At 42.2% G+C, this 20730-nt stretch overlaps 1 protein-coding gene and 1 long non-coding RNA gene across 3 annotated transcripts in view; one reads left to right on the top strand and one right to left on the bottom strand.

Annotated features, from left to right (window-relative positions):
- Positions 1–20730, top strand: part of EXOC3 (exocyst complex component 3) — a 145286-nt gene that overhangs the window by 94092 nt on the left and 30464 nt on the right. For both annotated transcript variants that reach the window (XM_070727750.1, XM_070727751.1), the window contains exons 6-10: positions 1285–1410; positions 1792–1892; positions 5465–5575; positions 10577–10727; positions 16546–16668. In XM_070727750.1, coding sequence (XP_070583851.1) covers positions 1285–1410; positions 1792–1892; positions 5465–5575; positions 10577–10727; positions 16546–16668 — 612 coding nt within the window. The remainder of the gene's footprint in view (positions 1–1284; positions 1411–1791; positions 1893–5464; positions 5576–10576; positions 10728–16545; positions 16669–20730) is intronic.
- LOC139153611 (uncharacterized) overlaps positions 5577–20730 on the bottom strand; it is a 33004-nt gene continuing 17850 nt past the window's right edge. The window contains exons 2-3 of the long non-coding RNA XR_011556860.1: positions 9476–9541; positions 5577–7180 (exon numbers count right to left, since the gene is read on the bottom strand). This is a non-coding gene — a long non-coding RNA (uncharacterized lncRNA). The remainder of the gene's footprint in view (positions 7181–9475; positions 9542–20730) is intronic.

Consider the following 20730-nt stretch of genomic DNA (forward strand, 5'->3'; position numbering starts at 1 on the left):
GTCAGTGAGGGGACTGCAGGAGAGGCAGGGCAGGCGTTCTCACAGTGGAGGCTGGCGAAGGTGATTTTCAATGTTGGGCACGTGGGTGTGTTCGCTCCCCATCCCACTGCCAGCCCGCCCGGAACATTCAAAATAAGAAAGACCTTCACCGGTGTGGGAGCAGTACAGACATCAGGCAGATATTGGGTCCATAGAGCCGGGGTAGCCACAGAGAAGGCCCTCCCCCGTGGTCCCGCCAACCTGCATTGCTTAGTTGACGGGACCCGGAGGAGGCCAACTTGATTTTTAATATAATTGGGGATTTTAGACTAGTTTATTTAGTTTTAATTAATTGGATTTTGGCTACTGTATTCCATTGTTCCTTTTTATATGTTGTAAGACGCCCTGAGTCCTTGGAGAGGGGCGGCATATAAATTAAATCAATCAAATCAATCAATCAATCAATGAATCAATAAAGGAACAGTGCAAATGTTTTGCATTGCAAAAGCCCGTTTTGATTTGCATTGCAATGTTGCATAGTAATCATGTGGGAAAGCTCTGACTTTGGTAAGTGATAATATATTTCCAGTCATTTGCCAGTTATACTTTGATTTCTCAAAATATCTAAGCATTTTGATCTGCTACTAGTCCATTATTTTGTCTTATCAGACAATGGTGGTTCTGCAAGTGTTGATGGAGGTTTCTTTTGAGTCAGCTTGGCAGATCATCAGAATTTAGACAAAGAAAAATATTTTTTTGGATTACCCTGAAACCCTTCCTAATCATGAGGGATTGTTTTGTGTTTGTGAGCTCTAGAGCACTTGCTTATGATTTGTCCAATGAAATTGGCTCATACTGTAGATGATCAGGAGCAGGATTTCTCTGGCAGTTCCTAGTTAGAAACTCTGCTGAGGAAATATAGCTCCCTATCCTGTTTTAGATAAACCTGTTTTTCTTCAGGCTCATTAGAATTTGTCTTCTATTTGTCAACATATTTCTCTAATGAAATATGACTAAATTTGATTTGGAATAAGCAAACAAGTCAAATACACAATTATAAAAAGGACTGGTTTGGGAGGAAAAAAACTCAGAAAAATTGGCTTTCAGGGGTTTTTCAAACAAAATAAACTTTAATAGCAGGTAAAAACTTTAAAAGTAAAAATGGTGACAAGAGAAATAAACATACAGAAAATTAGAATTCTGCTCCATAGGGACTGGGGAAGTTCCAGATGGACCATTTCTAGCAATATTCAGTACTAACAAAATTGTATTTTCTCTTGATTTAACATTATTTTTATTCTCTAGTCCAACATTATAGGCTGGCTAAGAAAAGCACTGGAGACAGATAAAAAAGACTGGCTAAAGGAAAATGAACCAGAAGCAGACCAGGATGGATATTATCAAACAACACTCCCAGCTATTGTATTTCAGGTATAACAATATTTTCATATAAATAATTTAAGTCATGTTTAAGAACTTTTAAAAATATACAATATTGATGTAAGTTATACTCTTCTGATATAAAATAGATTGGAGCTTTTGAATTTGTTTTACTAAAGATTCTGGGAGAGATTCTTACTGAGAGCTATAAAGCTCTATAAAATGGTATATAAATCTTAAATGCTATTGCTATTTCATTGTTCATATTCCAGCGTATTCAACTAACAAATGAAGATTAATGTGTTCATGTAGCACAAACAAAATTTTGTAACTCAAACTACAGTGGCAGAAGAAAAATGTATGTTCATCTGAATGTCTAGGAAACATGCTTAATTCTGTTCGAAATGTTAGCTAATTGTTTTCTGATTTTAGATGTTTGAACAGAATCTTCAGGTGGCTACTCAGATAAGTGAAGATTTGAAAATAAAAGTCCTGCATTTGTGTCTTCAACAAATGAGTTCCTTTCTTAACAGGTAAAGTTATAATTGTTGTGTATACATCCGGAACTGTCTTATGCCGCACGAATCCCAGTGGCTGATAAGGTCCCACAGAGTTGGCCTTCTCCGGGTCCCATCGACTAAACAATGTCGTCTGGTGGGCCCCAGGGGAAGAGCCTTCTCTGTGGCGGCCCCGGCCCTCTGGAATCAACTCCCCCCAGAGATTAGAACTGCCCCCACCCTCCTTGTCTTTCACAAATTACCTAAGACCCACCTGTATCCCCAGGCATGGGGGAATTGAGACATCTCCCCCAGGCTTATATAGTTTTATGTATGGTATGCTTGTGTTGCATGGTTTTTAAATGATGGGTTTTTAGATGCTTTTTTAATATTAGATTTGTTACATTGTCACATTATTATTATTATTATTGTTGTGAGGTGCCCCGAGTCTCTGGAAAGGGGCGGCATACAAACCTAATAAATTATTATTATTATTATTATTATTATTATTATTATTTTATTTTATTATTTTATTTTTATTTTATTTTTATTATTATATTATTATTATTATTATTATTATTATTATTATTATTATTATTATTATTATTATACTTCTGTTCAGTTTGGGGATTTTGCAGATTCTGATTCGGAAAGTGTTTATGAATTAGTGGCAGGGCCTGATTTAGAGGAAGAAGAAGAAGGAGGAGACCAATCACAGGATGTTTCTATGAGTTCAAATTGAAGTGAAGGAGAAACAGATATTAGATGGTGTTGTGGTTGGCTCTGGGCCAGCTCCTGCTCCAAAGACTGTGGGGGTTGATGTGGGAGAATACTCACATTATCAGAGGCTTGTTTTACTGCCAGCAGCTTCCGACAGTTAAGTGTTTGTGTCAGGGGAAGATTCTGGAAGTGAAGCAAGATTGGAGGAAGAGGTAATTACAGGCAGCCCATTAGCTAATTACCCCATTAGTGAACCATCCTCATCATTGTCATTGTTAGATTCAGAAGAGGAGGCATTCACAGATGTTCGCAGACGCAGGTTAATGTCAAGGAAGGAACAACTGCGCAAGTATTATAGGAAATAAGGAAGAACACCTGTGGCTGGGGCAATTAGGCTAATGGGGCTGCTGATAAATTGCCACCATTGTTGCCTCTCGGTGTGGGAGATTATCTGTTTGGTGTGAGAGAGAACTGTGGTTTACGTCAGGATTTTACAAGGACTCTTTGAACTGTTTCATGATTTTTCCATGACTCTTGGACTAATTCACAGTTAAGTTTGGCTTGAGGACTCTTGAAGGGAGGTGGCTGTGACATCTTCACAGATGCCTTTATATGTTTTGCTTTTGTTTTGGCTTATCACAGCTTTCAAAGTTTGTGGCTTGTGAGAGAGCACTTTGGCTGATAAAAGTGTGTTTGGATAGTATTTTTTCTTTGTGATAAACTGTCTTTGTTTACTTTACAAGAGAGTGTGTGTTTGAATTTCTACTTCAGACTTAATTGGGGCTTGCAACGTGACGCCCGGCATAATAGATGGGCAAATCCTTCTTTCAGACGCTTGCAGAGATGAAGGGAGCTAGTGTCAGGGAAGAAATATTAAGGAGAGGAACAGGTTAATGAATTAAGTAATTAATTGGTCACATCCGGGTGTCAGCGGAAGAGAAGGATGGAGTTCTCAATCTGCTATTAAGAAATATGGAGGTGTCTTTCAGCAGCTCCGAAAGTAAGCTTTGCTTTATATGCTTTTAATTGCAGTTTTTATTACCCTGGGCTAACGCTGCGTAGCCATAAATCTTAGAATGACTTGTGGAATGCTTTGATGATTTTGATGTTGCCTTGAAGGAAGAAAAATAAAGATTATGTTTTGTTTTTACAAATCTCTGCATTTAGCAAGCCTTTATTCTAATTAACAGTGGCCTTAACTATAGATCAAAACAATGATTACCAGAGGTTTTTGCAGAAACATTGTAAAAAGATAATGATGTGACCACAGACACTGCAAATAGTTGTATATATGGATTGGTTGCTGAGCATCTGACATGCAGACATATAACAATGGGGAGAGGAGTTTCTGAAGTTCTCAGAAACTTCAGAGATGAGTTGCAAGTTACCCTGGGGTAATCCATCATAGTGACTCTAAACAGTTACTAAGACAAATCAAAAGTGAAGGATTACCTGTATAGATATTTCTGTAAATAGTAATTCGGCCTTACAGGGTGCCAGCTCATTGTGAATTATGACTGAACCCACTGAATTTGCTTACTTTTAATCTTTTAAATAATTTTACAGAAACTATACACTATAATTTTATTTGTTTGTTTGTTTGATCTGATTTGATTTATAGGCTGCCCTTCTCCTCGTGGACTCAGGGCAGCTTACAAAGATGGAATATAGACAAGATAAAGAATACAATACAGTTAAAACATTAAGAGAAATGAAATAAAACCCAGTATAAAAAACAACCAATCATCTCTCATTCATACTATTGGCCAGAGCAAAACTATCGCTATCGGACCAAAGGCCTGGCAGCATAAATGTGTTTTTAACATCTTTCAGAAGGCAGGGGGAGGAATACAAATCTCGGGGGAGGGGGGAGAGAAGGCTCTCCCCTGGTGACTGGCCAGTTGGCATTGTTTGGCAGGACCTAGAAAAAGCTGACTCTGTGCGACTAACCGGTCGCTATGACATGTGGGGCAGAAGACAATCTCATAAATGGTCCAATGTCATGTAGGGCTCTTTATGTAATAACTAATGCCTTGAATTGTGTTTGGAGACTGATCGGCAGCCAGTGCAGCCTACGTGTGCTGGACTGATATGGGAGAACATAGGTATGCCCAAAATGGTTCTCGCAGCTGCATGCTTGACTAATTGAAATCTCTGAACATTCTTGAAGAATAGCCATAGGCATTGCAATAATCGAGCCTCGAGGTAATGAGGGCTTGAGTGACCATGAGAAGAGACTCCCTGTCCAACTAGGCCCACAATTGGTGCACCAGGCAAACCTGTGCAAAAGTCCCCCTAGCCACAGCTGATTATATTGCTCTAACCTCGCCTGTGGCTCTAGGAGGACTCCCAAGTTGTGGACCCTCTCTGAGTGATGGATGGACAGATGGAGGCAAAACCTACAGCCATTCAGTCTTGTCAGGGTTGAGCTTGAGCCTGTTGATGCTCATCCATGTATTTAATTGATGTATTTAAATTAAATTGATTAAATTAAATTAGATTAAATCCAGACCTTCAGAGCCTTGAGGCACCGGCACATCACTTCAGCTGCTTCACTGAATTGGCACAGGGTGGAAACGTACAATTGAGTGTTGTCAGCATACTGATGAAAACTCACCCCGTGGCTATGGATGATCTCACCCAGTAGTTTCATGTAGATATTAAACAGTAGAGGGGAGAGAACTGACCCCTGAGGCACCCCACAAAGAAGGGGCCTAGGAGATGATCTCTGTCTCCCTCCCACCAATACTGATGCATTTAAGAAATGTATCTCCCTAGAGATCTCTAAAGCTTAATCTACCTGTCCTGGGTAATGTTTGTTCCTTCAAGAGCAGTTTGAAAATTTTACTTTCTTTTCTCATTGAGTTTGCTCCCCTTCCCTTATTCAGGTATAAAGAGGAAGCACATTCATATAAAGAAGAGCATTTAAGAAATCGTCAGTATCATCCATGCTATGTTCAGTATATGGTCGCCATCATTAACAACTGTCAGACTTTTAAGTAAGTTTTGCTAACTGATTTTTTTAATGAAAAAAAATCCACATTTAATATAATAAAATAAAATAGTAGACAATTACATGTAATACACAACTATGTTTTGATAATACTATATAATTTTGCTGCTTTGCTAATAATACACTAATATATGTTCGGATTCTAATATACCATATTTTTCGGAGTATAAAACGCACCGGAATATAAGATGCACTTTAGTTTTTGGAGACGAAAATAGGGAAAAGAATCTGCTTATTAGGTATTCATCTGGCTAGCATCCTTATCCAGCACATTATTTTATCCCCTGGTTAAGGCTTTAAAAAAACTTTATGTGGAGAGAGTAACAATGAAAGAGCTTGCAAGCCAGTAAGTACTTGGAAAGAAACATTTGAAACAAGTAGAGCAATGGAAAAAAACTGGTAAAGATTTAGGGCTTGGAAAATATTCTTCGCAGAGAGAAACAATGAAAGAGCTTGCAAGCCGGTAAGAGTTGGGAACATTGTTAGTACCTGGTTAGGGCTGGAAAGAAACATTTGGAGCAAGTAAAGCAATGGAAAAAAACCCTACAAAGTCAGGGTTTGGAAAACATTTTTTTGCAGAGAGTAACAATGTAAGAGCTTGCAAGTGCGTAAGAACTGGAAACATTGTTAGCACCTGGTTAGGGTTAGAAAGAAATTTATTTGGACCAAGTTAGAGCAATGAAAAAAACTTTGAAAGACTTGGGGTTGGAAAACATTCTTTGCAGAGAGTAACAATGAAAGAGCTTGCAAGCTGGTAAGAGCTGGCAACATCGTTAGCACCTGTTTAGGACTTGAAAGAAACTTATTTGGAGCAAGTTAGAGCAATGAAAACAACCCTGCAAAGACTTAGGGCTTGGAAAATATATATTCTTCACAGAGAGAAACAATGAAAGACCCTGCAAGGTAAGAGCTGGGAAGATAGTTAGCAGATAGTTAGGACTGGGGGGGAAAACCTACATTCAGAGTATAAGACACACCCAAATTATCAGCCTCTTGTAGGGAGAAAAAAGGTGCATTTTATACTCCGAAAAATACAGTATATTTCAGTGGGATGTGGTAACTAAATTTGACAAAAGCAAACAGATAAATGAACTATACAAAAGGAAAAACAAAATGTGGGAAGGATGAAAGCAAGTAAATACAAGTAGCAGATCTTGAATTTTCCAAATGCAAAATTTATTTAAACAAGTGGTTTTCAAACTTTTGAAGTTTATGTAATTAATTTTTATACAACATACTAAGTTATGCCTATAATAACTTCTATAACTTTTCAATATATTGTGTAATGTAGACCCTCTATAAAACATCTATAAAACACATTGCAGAGCCTTTTGGATCATATTTTAAGACATGTATTTCACTACTTGAATCTTCCATTACCCTTCCTTTTTCATAGAATTTTGCAAAGTATTCATCATACTGCATCTCAAACTCATTTGACAGTTCTCAGCTTTAAGGATTTCTAATTAGGAAAATGCTTTGAAGAGGAAGAGAGTGTTTGTTTAGCTGCTTAAAGTCATGTGATTACTGTTTTGAAGTCCTCCATCTGGAATAGCCTTTTTTTTAAAGACACTGGCCTGGCCTTTTGAATCTGGAAAGAACATACAAAGAGTAGTCTAAAGAAAAGTGTTCCTGGAATCAAATCTGATTTTTATTTTTTCATGTACATGTCAGAGTTATTTTGAATTTGTGTTGAAAACGTGACGGAAACCAGGCACAAGGTAGTTTTCTCAATAAAGTCACAATAGCAGGAGTTCTTTTTTCAGAAGGCTCTTTTACTTCTTCAGTAGTATCAAAAAATAACTATTTACTCTACACTATATTACAGAATAAACCACCAACCAACCAATCACTATCAGACCAGACTATACTAAACCATTAAACCAAACTATCAAACCAGACCACATTATAAATATATTACATTATATACATGTACTGACCAATCAGATCATAGAACAGATTGCATCATTCTTCTGAAGCACCATGGCTCAGCCTTCACTTTACTTCTACTGTACTTGTAATATTACTTCAGGTTTATATCCTGACACCCCTTCTAATATTCAAGTACAGTGATATAGAGTTCATTCATCATTCTGTTGTGTTTGACATCATACAATGAGTTTGTTAATCCATCAGCAGTATTAAACTCAGATTCTATGTAACTCAGTTTGATTTCTCCATTTTGAATTAACTGTTTCACAGTATTTTACAGCAATATATTTTGTTCTGGCCTTCCAATTTTCTGCATCAGCCAAGCACATACAGATCTGTGAATCTTCATATACAGTAATTGGTTTTACGATATTTTCACCTAGATCCTTTAACAATTGTTCAATCTATAACAATTCACAACATACTTCGGATAATGCTGCAAATTCAGATTCAACTGTCGACAGATTTATGCAAGTCTGTTTTCTTGATTTCCAAATAATTGGTACATTAGCAAATTTTATTACAAATTCTGTACATGACTTCTTATCTTCTAGACTTGCAAATGAACTATCTACTATACAATACATTTCCTTGCCTCAGTTAAATTTTAAAACCATACTCTAAAGTACCCTTTAAGTATCTTAATGCTCTCTTAATCCCTTGCCAATCATGTATTGGTTTTGAAACTCTCCTCCTTAATACTCCTACAGCATTGGCTATACCGGGCCTCGTGTAATTTGCTATATGTAAAAGACTACCTATTATAGATCTATACAGATCTGGATATTCAAACATTTCACCATCATCTTGTTTAAGGGAAATCTACATACATTACAGGTTTTACAGATTTAGCATCCTATAAATTCACTTTTTTTCCATTCATATCTATAACATCTATACCAGTGATGGTGAACCTATGGCATAGGTGCCACAGTTGGCATGTGCAGCCATATCTGAGGGCACACGAGCTGTTGCCCTAGCCCAGCTGATTTTCAGCTCACCCAGAGACTCTGGGAGGGTATACTTGGCTTCTGGGGGGCCTCTGGGGGGGGAGGGTGTTTTTGCCCTCCCTAAGCTCCAAGGAAGCCTCTGGTCCCTGGAGAGGGTGAAAAACGGGTCTACCGGGCCCACCAGAAGTTTGGAAATGGGCTGTTTCTGGCCTCCAGAGGGCCTCTGGGTAGCAGGGGAGGCAATTTTTGGTCTCCCCAGGCATTGAATTATGGGTGTGGGCACTCGTGCAGGCGTGATAGTATGTACGCACACACTTTTGGCACCTGAGGGGAAAAAGGTTCGCCATCACTGATCTATACCAAGATAATGTCTAAGATACCATAAATCTTTTACTACAAATGATTTTCTTAATTCATCAAACACTGTTTTGATTATGTGATCTTCCTTTGCATACACATATCATCAATATATACAATAATCACAATCTGTTTATCCCCATGATCCTTGATATACACACATGTATCTGCTATACTTCTATTGAAGCCCATTTTTAACAATTTTATGTTCAGACATGTGTTCCAATTCCTAGCAGATTGTTTTAATCCATATAGTGCTTTCTTCAATTTATAAACTTTACTAATGTCATTAAGCTCAAATCCTGGTGCTATTTGCAAATAATCTTCATCTGATAATTTTTCATTTAAATATACACATTTGAAATTTAGATGTTTAATTTTAAGCCCCTTCTTAAATGCTAATGCTATAATCAATCTCATTTACTCAGCTTTGACTGTAGATGAATATGTTCTATCATAGTTAAACATATAATTTTGAACATACCCTTGTGCAACTAATCTAGCTTTCTATTTTAAACTATCATCTGGCATTGTTTTCCTTCTGTAAATCCATCTAGATCCTATTGCTTTCTGATCTCTCAGTCAAAAACATTTTGCTTCTTGAACACCTCAAATTCTTCATTCAGTGCCTTTTTTCAGTTACTTACTTCTTCTGGTGGTATCTGCAACATTTCATTGTAACTTTGTGCTTCACACATTGTATTGCTCTGAGTCTGCAGAAAGGGGCAGCATACAAATATAAATTGTTGTTGTTGTTGTTGTTATTATTATTATTATTGCATACAAACACACTTAGTTTACCAAAATTCGATCTTTCAGACCTTCTAGGAAGTTGAATATCATCACTATCTGCAACCTATACTTCATCTGACTCAGAAACATTACTTTCCTCTCTACTCTCCTGTTTCACACTTTATAATATTGGAGAACTTCTCACCTCAAAAGTATCCTGATGTAATTGATCACTACCTAAAAACAGTTATGTATTTGCATGGATACGATCCCAGCCACTATGTTTTTCAAAATTAGCACTTCTGAATATTATTACCTTTCCATACGATACTGAAAATCTATATCCTTTTGAATGCTCATCACATCCCACAAATTTTAATCTTCTCCATTTAGGTTGCCCCTTAAGGCTTCTCTCTTCAGGTATTAAGACATTAGCATACATTCCAAAAATCCTCAAACAATCTACATTAGGTTTCTCCAGAGAGGTGGAGACAGCAGTCAGTAGATTGACCTCGTCCGTCAGTCAATCAGGATTGAGCCCATACTATAAAAGCTTGTACTCTGTCAATCCTTCCGGTTTTTCACTCAGTCTTCAACAGTGCAGGACATGTGGTTCAACCTAGCTTACTGCTTTCTCCTTCCTCTCTCTCCCTTCACTGCAATTGCCAGTCTCCTGTATCCCAGGTATTTTTTTAAATAATATTTTCTTTATGCATTACTAATTTACTTGGTAAAGATTTATTGAAAAACTTCAAGAATAATTGAAGATTCCTTGTTACACAATTTGAAGATCAGATTATCCTCATATATGCTGCTGAATTGAACAATCATGTTTACGTATTGTAACATCAACTTGATCCTTCAGAAATTATTATTAATAGCTTAGTAAAGCTTTGTCATGAGGATGTCAATAATACTTTAATGAGGCTATCATTGGACAGTATCACAGAATGCTTTGATTTAACTTTTATTTACATTTAACAAGATTTTGAAATATTTTTTCTTGCTTATCCAAGGGAGTCAATCATCAGTTTAAAGAAGAAATATTTGCCCCCTATGATGGAAGAGATTCTGATAAGCAGTCATGCATGCATTGATGCTGTCTTAGATGATATTGCAAAAGAAGGTTGCTCAAGCCTGCTAGATGAAGTCTTCATTGATTTAGAGGTTATTTTTCCTTCTCCACTCCCCCTTTCCTTTTAATTTTTTTTATTAGAGATGTTTTTATATATTAAAAGATAATTATGAAAAGATATTAAAAATAAAAAAGATAAAGATATAAGAATTAAAAACAATAGAGAAAACTAAAAAGAATATTTAAAGAACAAATTCCAATTTTCACAGCACTTATAGACATCTTAAAACCATTACCTCCTCATATAACATGCTTTTCTTCCACATTGCTTTTTTGCAGATTAAAGCTTTGAGTTGGTGGGGGGAGCTCTCTGTAGTGGTTTTTAACCTTTCTAATACCGCAACCCCTTAATACAATTCCTCATATTGTGGTGATCCCCAACTATAAATCTAACGCCAATTCTCCCTACAGAGTTTAAGCTGATTGGCAGGAAGGTCAGAACAACACTCCTACTGTAAACGCCTGATTGGTAGGGTTGGAAAAATATGTTCCAAGGCACCAGAATAGGAGCTTTGGTTCCTAACACTCAACCCCAAAGGGGTCCTGACCCCCACTGGGATAGAGACAAATGTCTTGATTTAACAGAGATCATCCCGGTGTCCATTTAATCTTATGTGAGGTTGGATATATCTGATTTATATGAATATTTTCTTTTTTTTTGTATATGTCATAAGCCGGGCTTTTTAATAAACTTCCAAAAGTATTCATGAATTAAGGCACTATGTGTCCAAGGATAATGTTGCAGGATCCAATATGAGTCACCCATTGCAACTAGAAGTTTAGTCTTTCGGGTTTGTGGATTCATGCTGGAGTCCATCCCTTAGCCCATTCTCAGGGAACTGGAGAGAAAAGGGTTTCCTGAGAATGGGCTCCAGGGTTTGAAAACCTGGAAAACTAAATCTCTGGTTCCTGTGACTGATTGGATCCTGAAAAAGTACTCTGCTTGGATTCTGAAGATGTTTAAAATTTTGTCGCATTCTTACTCTTCAGTTAGGTGAAGAAGAGTATAATGACTTTGTAACTCCAGTTGCTGTTTATTTGGACTTATTTTAGATGGGCTTTGTGCAAGCTACAGTACTGAAACTGCTGTGATTATTATTATTATTATTATTATATTATTATTATTATTATTATTATTATTATTATTATTATTTATTAGATTTATATGCCACCCTCTCTGCAGACTCGGGGCAGCTCACAGCAGTGATAAAACAGTATACAATGACAAATCTAATATTAAGTCTAAAATAACAATTTTACATTAAAACCCTAAAAAAAACCTTATATAAAAATATACACACAAACATTCCATACATAAAACTACATAGGCAAGGGGAGATGTCTCAGTTCCCCCCATGCCTGATGGCAGAGGTGGGTTTTAAGAAGTTTACGAAAGGCAAGGAGGGTGGGGGCAGTCCTGATCTCCGGGGGGAGCTGGTTCCAGAGGGTTGGGGCCACCACAGAGAAGGCTCTTCCCCTGGGTCCCGCCAGCCGACATTGTTTAGTCGACGGGACCCGGAGAAGGCCAACTCTGTGGAATCTAACCGGCCGCTGGGATTCATGCGGCAGAAGGCGGTCTCACAGATATTCTGGTCCGGTGCCATGAAGGGCTTTATAGGTCATAACCAACACTTTGAATTGTGACCAGAAACCGATCAGCAACCAATGCAGACTGCGGAGTGTTGGTGTAACATGGGCATACCTAGGGAAGCCCATGATTGCTCTCGCAGCTGCATTCTGCACGATCTGTAGTTTCTGAACACTCTTCAAAGGTAGCCCCATGTAGAGAGCATTACAGTAGTCGAGCCTCGAGGTGATGAGGGCATGAGTGACTGTGAGCAGTGACTCCCGGTCCAAGTAGGGCCGCAACTGGTGCACCAGGCAAACCTGGGCAAACGCCCCCCTCGCCACAGCTGAAAGATGTTTCTCTAATGTGAGCTTTGGATCAAGGAGGACGCCCAAGTTGCAGACCCTCTCTGAGGGGGTGAATAATTCCCACACACACACAGGGTGATGGGCAGACAGATAGAATTGTCCTTGGGAGGCAAAACCCACAGCCACTCCGTCTTTTCAGAGTTGAGTTTGAGTCTGTTGACACCCATCCAGACCCCAACAGCCTCCAGACACCGGCACATCACTTCCACTGCTTCGTTGACTGGACATGGGGTGGAGATGTACAGCTGGGTATCATCAGCATACTGATGATACCTCACCCCATGCCCTTGGATGATCTCACCCAGCGGTTTCATGTAGATGTTAAATAGTAGGAGGGAGAGGATCGACCCCTGAGGCACCCCACAAGGGAGAGACCTAGAGGTTGACCTCTGACCCCCACTAATACTGACTGTGACTGACCAGAAAGGTAGGAGGAGAACCACTGAAGAACAGTACCTCCCACTCCCAACCCCTCCAGCCAGCGCAGAAGGATACCCTGGTCCTTCTGCGATGTATGACCTGTGCCAAAAATTAAATATGGGGAATGCAATTATACTGAATGTTCCCTCTAATTTTTTTTCGGGGTGGGTGGAAAAGTATAGTGGGCGGAAAAGTATAGTGTCTGAGCAGCAGCCCCCTTGGGACTGGGCGACATAGAAGTACAGTGATCCCTCGGTTAGCGCGGGGGTTACGTTCGAAGACCTCCCACGCTAACCGATTTCCGCGTTATACTGGATGCGGAAGTAAAAACACCATCTGCGCATGTGCGCCATTTTTTTCATGGCCGCACATGCGCAGATGGTGGAGTTTGCGTGTGGGCGGCGGGGAAGACCAAGGGAAGGTTCCTTCAGCCGCCCAACAGCTGATCTGCTCCGCAGCGCGGAAGCAGCGAGGAGCCGAAGATGGGGTTTCCCCGTTGCCGCGCTGCGGAGCGGATCAGGTGTTGGGCGGCTGAAGGAACCTTCCCTTGGTCTTCCCGCCGCCCAGGCAAAGGGGAAACCCCAAGATCACTTGCCGCTTGCCGTGCGGAGCCGCTCATCTAGGGGGGCGTGGACCGGCAAGGTGCCCTCCGCTCTCTCTCTTTCTCTCCCTGTTACCGGTGTGGTATAAGAGAGAGAAAGAAAGAGAAAGGAGGGCGACTTGCCAGTCCACGCCCCCCTGGATGAGCGGCCCCGCATGGCCCCAGCGCCGGACTCCGTTGCCGAACGCCGAAACCGGAAGGGGCGAGGTGGGGGGGGAGAACGGGAGGCTCAGCATTCCGTCAGTCGCAGCGCTGGCTGTCAACTTTTCTTTTTAGCACTGGGGAGGCAAGTCAGCTCCTGCCCAGTTTTAAAAAGAAAAGTTGACAGCCAGCGCTGCGGCTGACGGAATGCTGAGCTTCCCGTTCTCTCTCCGCCCCCTCGCCCCTTCGCCCCCCCTTTGTTCCTAGGAGAAGTGCTGGTGAGGAGCAGAAGGTCTGTCTTGCCTCAATCCCCAGCACTTCTCCTAGGAACACAGGGAGGCGAAGGGGCGAGGGGGGGGAGAGAAAACGGGAGGCTCAGCATTCCGTCAGTCGCAGCGCTGGCTGTCAACTTTTCTTTTTAGCACTGGGGAGGCAAGTCAGCTCCTGCCCAGTTTTAAAAAGAAAAGTTGACAGCCAGCGATTGTTCCGCTGCCGCCAGCATGGCCTGGCTGGCAGCGGAAGATGTAACGGAGCCCACGGGGGATTCGCCTTCCTCCCACCCGCAGCCGAGACTGATCGTGGGCTCCTTCGCAACCTCGGAGAGCTTCCAGGGCATGAAAGCTCACGAAAACCAGGAAGCTCTCCGAGGTTGCGAAGGAGCCCACGATCAGTCGGCTGCGGGCGGGAGGAAAGCGAATGCCACGGGGCTGGGCTCGGCTCCCCCCTCGGCTCCCCCCCTTACCAGCCCCGCCGCGGAAGGCTCCATTCTGTTCCCTGCCGGCCCGATTGAGCGGCCGGCGGTCTCCAGGGAACAGAATGGAGCCTTCCGCGGCGGGGCTGGTAAGGGGGGGAGCCGAGGGGGGAGCCGAGCCCAGCCCCGTGGCATTCGCTTTCCTCCCGCCCGCAGTTGACGTCCACCCCCTCCTCGGTGTCCCCGGCACCCAGCGTCCCCACGCCGCCTCCACCTCCCGGTAATGCGCCCGACCTCTGCCTCTCTCTTTCTCTCTCATATACCACGCCGGCAACAGGGAGAGAAAGAGAGAGAGAACTAGCGTGGACTTATTTTTTATTTTTTAATATTTTATTTTTTTAATTAATATTTTTTGAAAAACCGCGTTGCAGCGTTTCGCGCTAATCGAGACCGTGCTAATCGAGGGATCACTGTATAAACAAACAAACAAACAAATAAATAAATAAACCCCTTCTTTTTTATTAAAAGAAATTAATAATAAAACAAAACCAAAATCTATTACTATTAAAACTAAAACAAGCAGCAAAACCAAAAATAATAACTATTAATAAAAACGGGTGAGGGCTGGTTTTTTTTTTCTGTTATTATTTAAATGCTTTTACCATATGCTTTAAATCAAGAGTCACTTCTCTCTCTGTTTCTCTCTCTTTCCTGTCATTCTCTGCCTCAATCATTTTCTCATTTCTCTTTTTTCCTCCCCTTTTTTCTATCATTTCTCTCTCTCTCTTCCTTCTACTCTTCTCTCTCTCTCTTGCTTTCCTCCTCTCTCACTCTCTCTCACTCTCTTCCTTCCTCTCTCCTCTCTCTTTCTTTCTTGCTCTCTCTCTCACTTCCTTCCTATCTTCTCTCTCTCCCCCCCCTCTTGCTCTCTCTCTTTTTCTCACTTTCTGTCTCTCTCCTTTCTATCTCTCTCTCTATATATATCTCTTGTTCTCTTTCTCTTTCTGGTTTTCTTTCTCTCTCTCTCTCTTGCTTTCTCTCTCTCTTTCTCTCTTGTTCTCTTTCTCTCTCTCTTGCTTTCTCTCCCTCTCACTCTCTCTTGTTTTCTTTCTCTCTCACTCTTTCTCTCTTGTTTTATTTCTCTCGCTTTCTCTCTCTCACACACACACTTTCTCTCTCTTGTTCTCTCTCTGTGTTGCTATCTCTCTTTCTCTCCCCTCTTTCTCTCTCTCTCTTTCTCATTTTCTCTCTCTCTTGCTCTGTCTGTTGCTCTCTCCCTCTCTCTCTCTCTTGTTCTCTCCTTCTCTCTCTTCCTTTCTTCTCTGTGGAGGCCGGCAAAGGTTTTTCTTAGTTTGAATGTTTCAGGCAGGCTGGCAGGGGGATGGGGAGCGCGTGCGCACGCGCACCCGACATTCAAACAAATTCTCGGCGAAGGGACTGCGAGAGGGGCGGGGTGGGCATTCCCAAAGCATTCGGAGCGGCTAGTGGCTGGATCAGGAGGACGAGAATCCGCAGCCACAGCCACCTCTGCGGAGGAGCCGCACCCCAAAGCAGGAAGTGGAGGAGAAAGGGGCGGATCGGGCAGGCAGGCGGGGGGCAGCGGTGAGAAGCCAGGGGAGTGAGAGAGCCGGAGGCGCTGGGAGGGCGGGGCGGCCGCAGCCACGGCTCCTTGCGCAGCCTTGGAAAAGGGTGTGTGGGTGAGTGTTTTGGGGTGCGTGGGAGCGCGGGAGTGCACCTTAGAGGGTACAGTGGTGGTGACTCTATGTTTTTTATATTACATATTAAACCACCAGCTCATGTTGGCTGTGAACATTTACTGATTTTACTCTATAATTTTGGTATATTCCTTTACAATTATACCAAGTGTAAATATAAAGACTTTTATATTTAATGCACTTTTATACCAAGTGTAAATATAAAGACTTTTATATTTAATGCGCTTTTAAAAAAAATTAAAGTATACAATTTCAGCTTTGCTGAGATAGTATAAAATGACACAATTGCTGAATAATACTGTTAAAAATTATTCTGAATGCCATTTATGTTTTGTTATTTTTTTAAGCCCCATCTTAGTGAATTGATGACAAAAAAATGGCTCGGTGCATCCAATGCTGTGGATACAATCTGTGTAACTGTTGAAGATTATTTTAATGATTTTGCAAGAATAAAGAAACCCTGTAAAAAGGTATTTATTTAGTCTAATGTAGAATGTTTAATATTGCAGGATAATGTGTAAATATTATTATTGTTTTGATTTTAAGTTCAAGTAAAATAATAAAACTGTGTAATTTCTATCTATAATAAACAGTCCTTAAAATTAGCAAAATAATAACCAGAAATAAGCCTTCATTACATGACTTTCCTAAAATGTCAGGTAAACCATCCTCCCAGTGCATAAGTTGATGATAAATTAATGGCTTGCCCCATTATCTATGGACGACCTGATGTTTATGGGAACATGGGGGAGTAATTTCCATTATGGAGCAGATGCATCTGAAAAGCATTATTTTGAGTGATTCAAGGCCCTCCACCTGGCCAGAAGTGGAAGGAGGACTTGTCATGCTGGCACAATCTGAGTGGGCAACATGACAGGTTTGAGGGTGGGGGACAAGAGTTGTGAACTTTCAACTGGGTGGGAAACTCAGATTCAGGTTTCCCAGTGTAAGTGCCAGGATGGCTCTGGTAGTGAATTGAAACTTGGAGGAGTTCTTTAACTTGGACTTTGATTTAGTTTGGATGCTACCTAGAACCTTGACATTTAACCTGAATCTCTCTTCAATTCTCATCCTGCTACCCCGAGACTCTGGTCCGGGACTTGAGCACCAGCATCCAACCCAGCACCGTGTGGTGTAAAAATTCAGGGAGAATAAAAGGAAAAAAAAGGAATTCCAGGGCCTCTACAATTCACCCCAGGAATTCACAGCTGCCGGAGAGGTCGAAAATAATGAGATTCATACAGACGCTCCTTGACTAGAGCAGACTATCATGGCTAGAGCAGACCTTCCAAGGTGCAGTCTGGGGTCTGAGTCCTCCCCCCCAAGTAAAGGGAGGCCCTCTGGATGCTTGGATGCTCTTGGCTCAGGAATGGAGACAGCAAGAAATTATGCTCACAAAAGCTAAAAGTTCCAGCTGCTGTCATGCCATTGGTCGTTGATGGATCTCTCTGACTGGTTTGAATGCTTAAATGTGAATTGGACCAACTCCAAATCACAGCCAAAGTTCTCCTTCCCAGAGAGGCACCAGGGCCACCTATCGAGCGGGGACACCTGTTCTTTTCAAACAGCAGCAAGTGGAATCCTAGAGAGCTTCTCCAATGGGGTGAAACTTACTTGGACTACCCAATACACCCCTCCCAGGCCAGCTCATCAGTCCGGCTTAGCGAGCTCACAACATTGGCAGTTGGGAGGGACGGAGTACCATCAGCAGCCCCCACCCAGGTCTGGGAGCAATGCCACCATGGCTAGCCTCACCAGCATGGGCTTTCTTCCCTGGAGTGGGGTGGGCACAGAACCAGTGGACCCTGGGATACCCCCTGCAACTAAACATTGTATCATGGATAGGGGCAGCATTGCAGACCCCTGCAATGTCAGGTATGGACATGCCTGGCCATCCCTGTGGATGAGGCTACATGGGGCCTAGGCCAACAAAGGCAGCAGTGAGGAGGTCAAGTTGGAGGGGCCTCCCAGCAGGCTGTAGTGGCATATCTCTCTCACTCCCCCCCCCCCCTGTTCCTCTATCACTACCAAACTGTGTCAGGCCAACCTTTAACTTCACATAATGACTTTGGGCCTGACAGGCGGCCTCCCTTTCCACAAAACTCATCTCCTAGAATGATAGAATAAGTATAGTGGTTAGTACCGTTCCAGATCATTATGCAGGTTTGGAGCCGGAGGGACTATTGTGAGAGGAGATGCCGCCGAGGGAGAACAGCTGACTTTGGAGGGCGACTGAAGCAAACGACAGGAGCAAGGAAGGACACAAGGTTAAGGAAGTCGGAGGAAATAACAACTAAGCCATATGGACTTGGACTGGGGGTGCTGGTCAGGGGTCAGGGCCAGCACTTTGATGATTTCTTTCCCCAGAAACCTGGAAAACTGCTAAGTGGACGATCATACCAGACCCTTAAGAAGCCATTTTTTGGACTTTGGCGCCATCTACCGGTTGTTTTCTTAAGAGCTGCTGATTGACTCCTTTTTCTATATTTTTTATATTTTTATATTTAGCTATTTTTATATTTTTATCTGTTTTAATATCTAATTAATTTAATTAATTAATTAATTGGGAATTGTATTTTAACTAATCTATATTTAATAATTAATTATTGGGGTTTTAGTGATGGATGTTTTTAATTATCAGATTGAAAGGAATGGAATGAATAGGGGTGGATGGGAGGGTGGTAGTGATGGTATGAGTGAATGGGATTATTTTAGTAATTATTGGAATGAATGGAATACTGTGAATGAAAATGAATGGGAGGGGGGTGATAGATGGAATGGAGTGGGTGGGGGGGATTATAATATGTATGAAATGAATGAATATGACATGAATGGAATTTTTGGCACACCTGACACTGGAAGGGCAGGAGGGGGGGGACACTTATCTCTGGGGTGGCAGAGGGTCAAAATATCCTGGTCTTGCTGGGGAGAGGCAGGTATGGCGGAAGCCATGGAGCTAGCCATTCCAGGGGAATTGGTAATCCAGGGGAAGGAGGGATCGCTGCTTAGTAGCAATCCCTTCTTCCGGCTCCATGAGCTTAACTCAAGGCACTGGTGATGAGTGTAATTCTGGCCCTGAGCTCAAGTTGTTGCTACTCAATGCCAGGTCGGTGGTAAATAAAGCTCTCCTCATCCGGGATTTGATCCTGGATGAGGAGGCCGACCTGGCTTGTGTGACCGAAACCTGGCTGGGCCCGGAGGGAGGAGTCCCTCTCTCTGAAATTTGCCCAGCTGGGTTTCGGGTATGGCACCAACCTCGACCCCAGGGAAGGGGGGGAGGAGTGGCTATTATAGCCAGGGAGAGCCTTTGCCTGCGTAGGCTCATTGCTCCAGAGGCTGCGGGTTGCGAGTCCCTCCTGGTGAAGTTAGGAGTTCAGGTGGGTTTGTTACTCACGTACCTGCCTCCCACCTGCGTGTCAACAGCCCTGCCTGTGCTATTCGAGGAGGTGGCCGGGTTGGCGGTGGAGTTCCCCGGACTTATCGTCCTGGGGGACTTCAATAGCCCCGAACAAGTGATGAAATGGACTTGTTTGGAGAACAAATTGATGACAGTCCAAATAACAGTGTTTCCCTTGCTCTCGGGGAGCTTCACTATGAAATCCATCGCTATTTCTCCCCAGGGCCTATTAAGGTTGACTACCTGCTGCAGCAATCTGTGGGATTTTCCGGGCCTGTGCTTTCTGGTGGCACAGGTGGCACAACTTTTCACATAATCTTTGACTTCTGCTCTCATTCTGGGCCACCAGAACTGTCTCTGGGCCAGATGCAATGTTTTCAGGAACCTAAGGTGGCCCTCTAGTCTGGAGTCATGACTCCTTTGGAGAATATCTAGTCGCAGGCTGGCAGGCACATACAGCTTGGTTCCCTTCCAAGCCAACCCTTCCCTCAGTGTTAGGATTTCTTTATGATTGTTGAACCATGGGTCAGTGGGTAAAGCCGACTTCAATTTGTTTTCCCATTCCCCCTTCCCTGGTGGAACCTGTCTCCTGGACTGGTCTCGGGTGAGAACAGGTGCAGCTTTCTCCTTACTTTCAAGATACGGGGAAAAACATGGGGTGATTGGCTGTACTTCTTCCTCTCTCTTGCTATTGTACTGTGGTTTTTGTGACAGAGCGTGAGCAATGAGGTTCTTCCTAGCTGGGATATGTTTCAGTGTAAAATTGAACCATCTGAAATATTGGGCCCATCGTACTTGCTTAGGGGAAAGCCTCCGAGGGGTCTTTAACGCTTCCAGGTTCTTATGGTCAGTCCACACTTCAAAAGGAATGGCTCCACCTTCCAGAAAATGCCTCCATGTCTCCAGTGCTACACGTACAGCAAATGCTTCCTTCTCCCAGATAGCCCACCTCTTCTCAGTGGGGGTCAGCTTCTTGGAAAGGTATGTACAAGGCAGCAACTGTCCCCTTCCATTGTCTTGTAATAGCACCGCAGCTATCACTGGCGTCAGACTGGATTACCAAGTCTCTGTATTCCAAGGGCACCTTCAGGAGATCTGGAAGTGTTTCTTACTTCATTGTAACCGCTGCTAAGGA

Source organism: Erythrolamprus reginae, chromosome Z, assembly GCF_031021105.1.
Source record: "Erythrolamprus reginae isolate rEryReg1 chromosome Z, rEryReg1.hap1, whole genome shotgun sequence".
In the NCBI taxonomy this organism is placed as follows: Eukaryota; Metazoa; Chordata; class Lepidosauria; order Squamata; family Dipsadidae; genus Erythrolamprus; species Erythrolamprus reginae.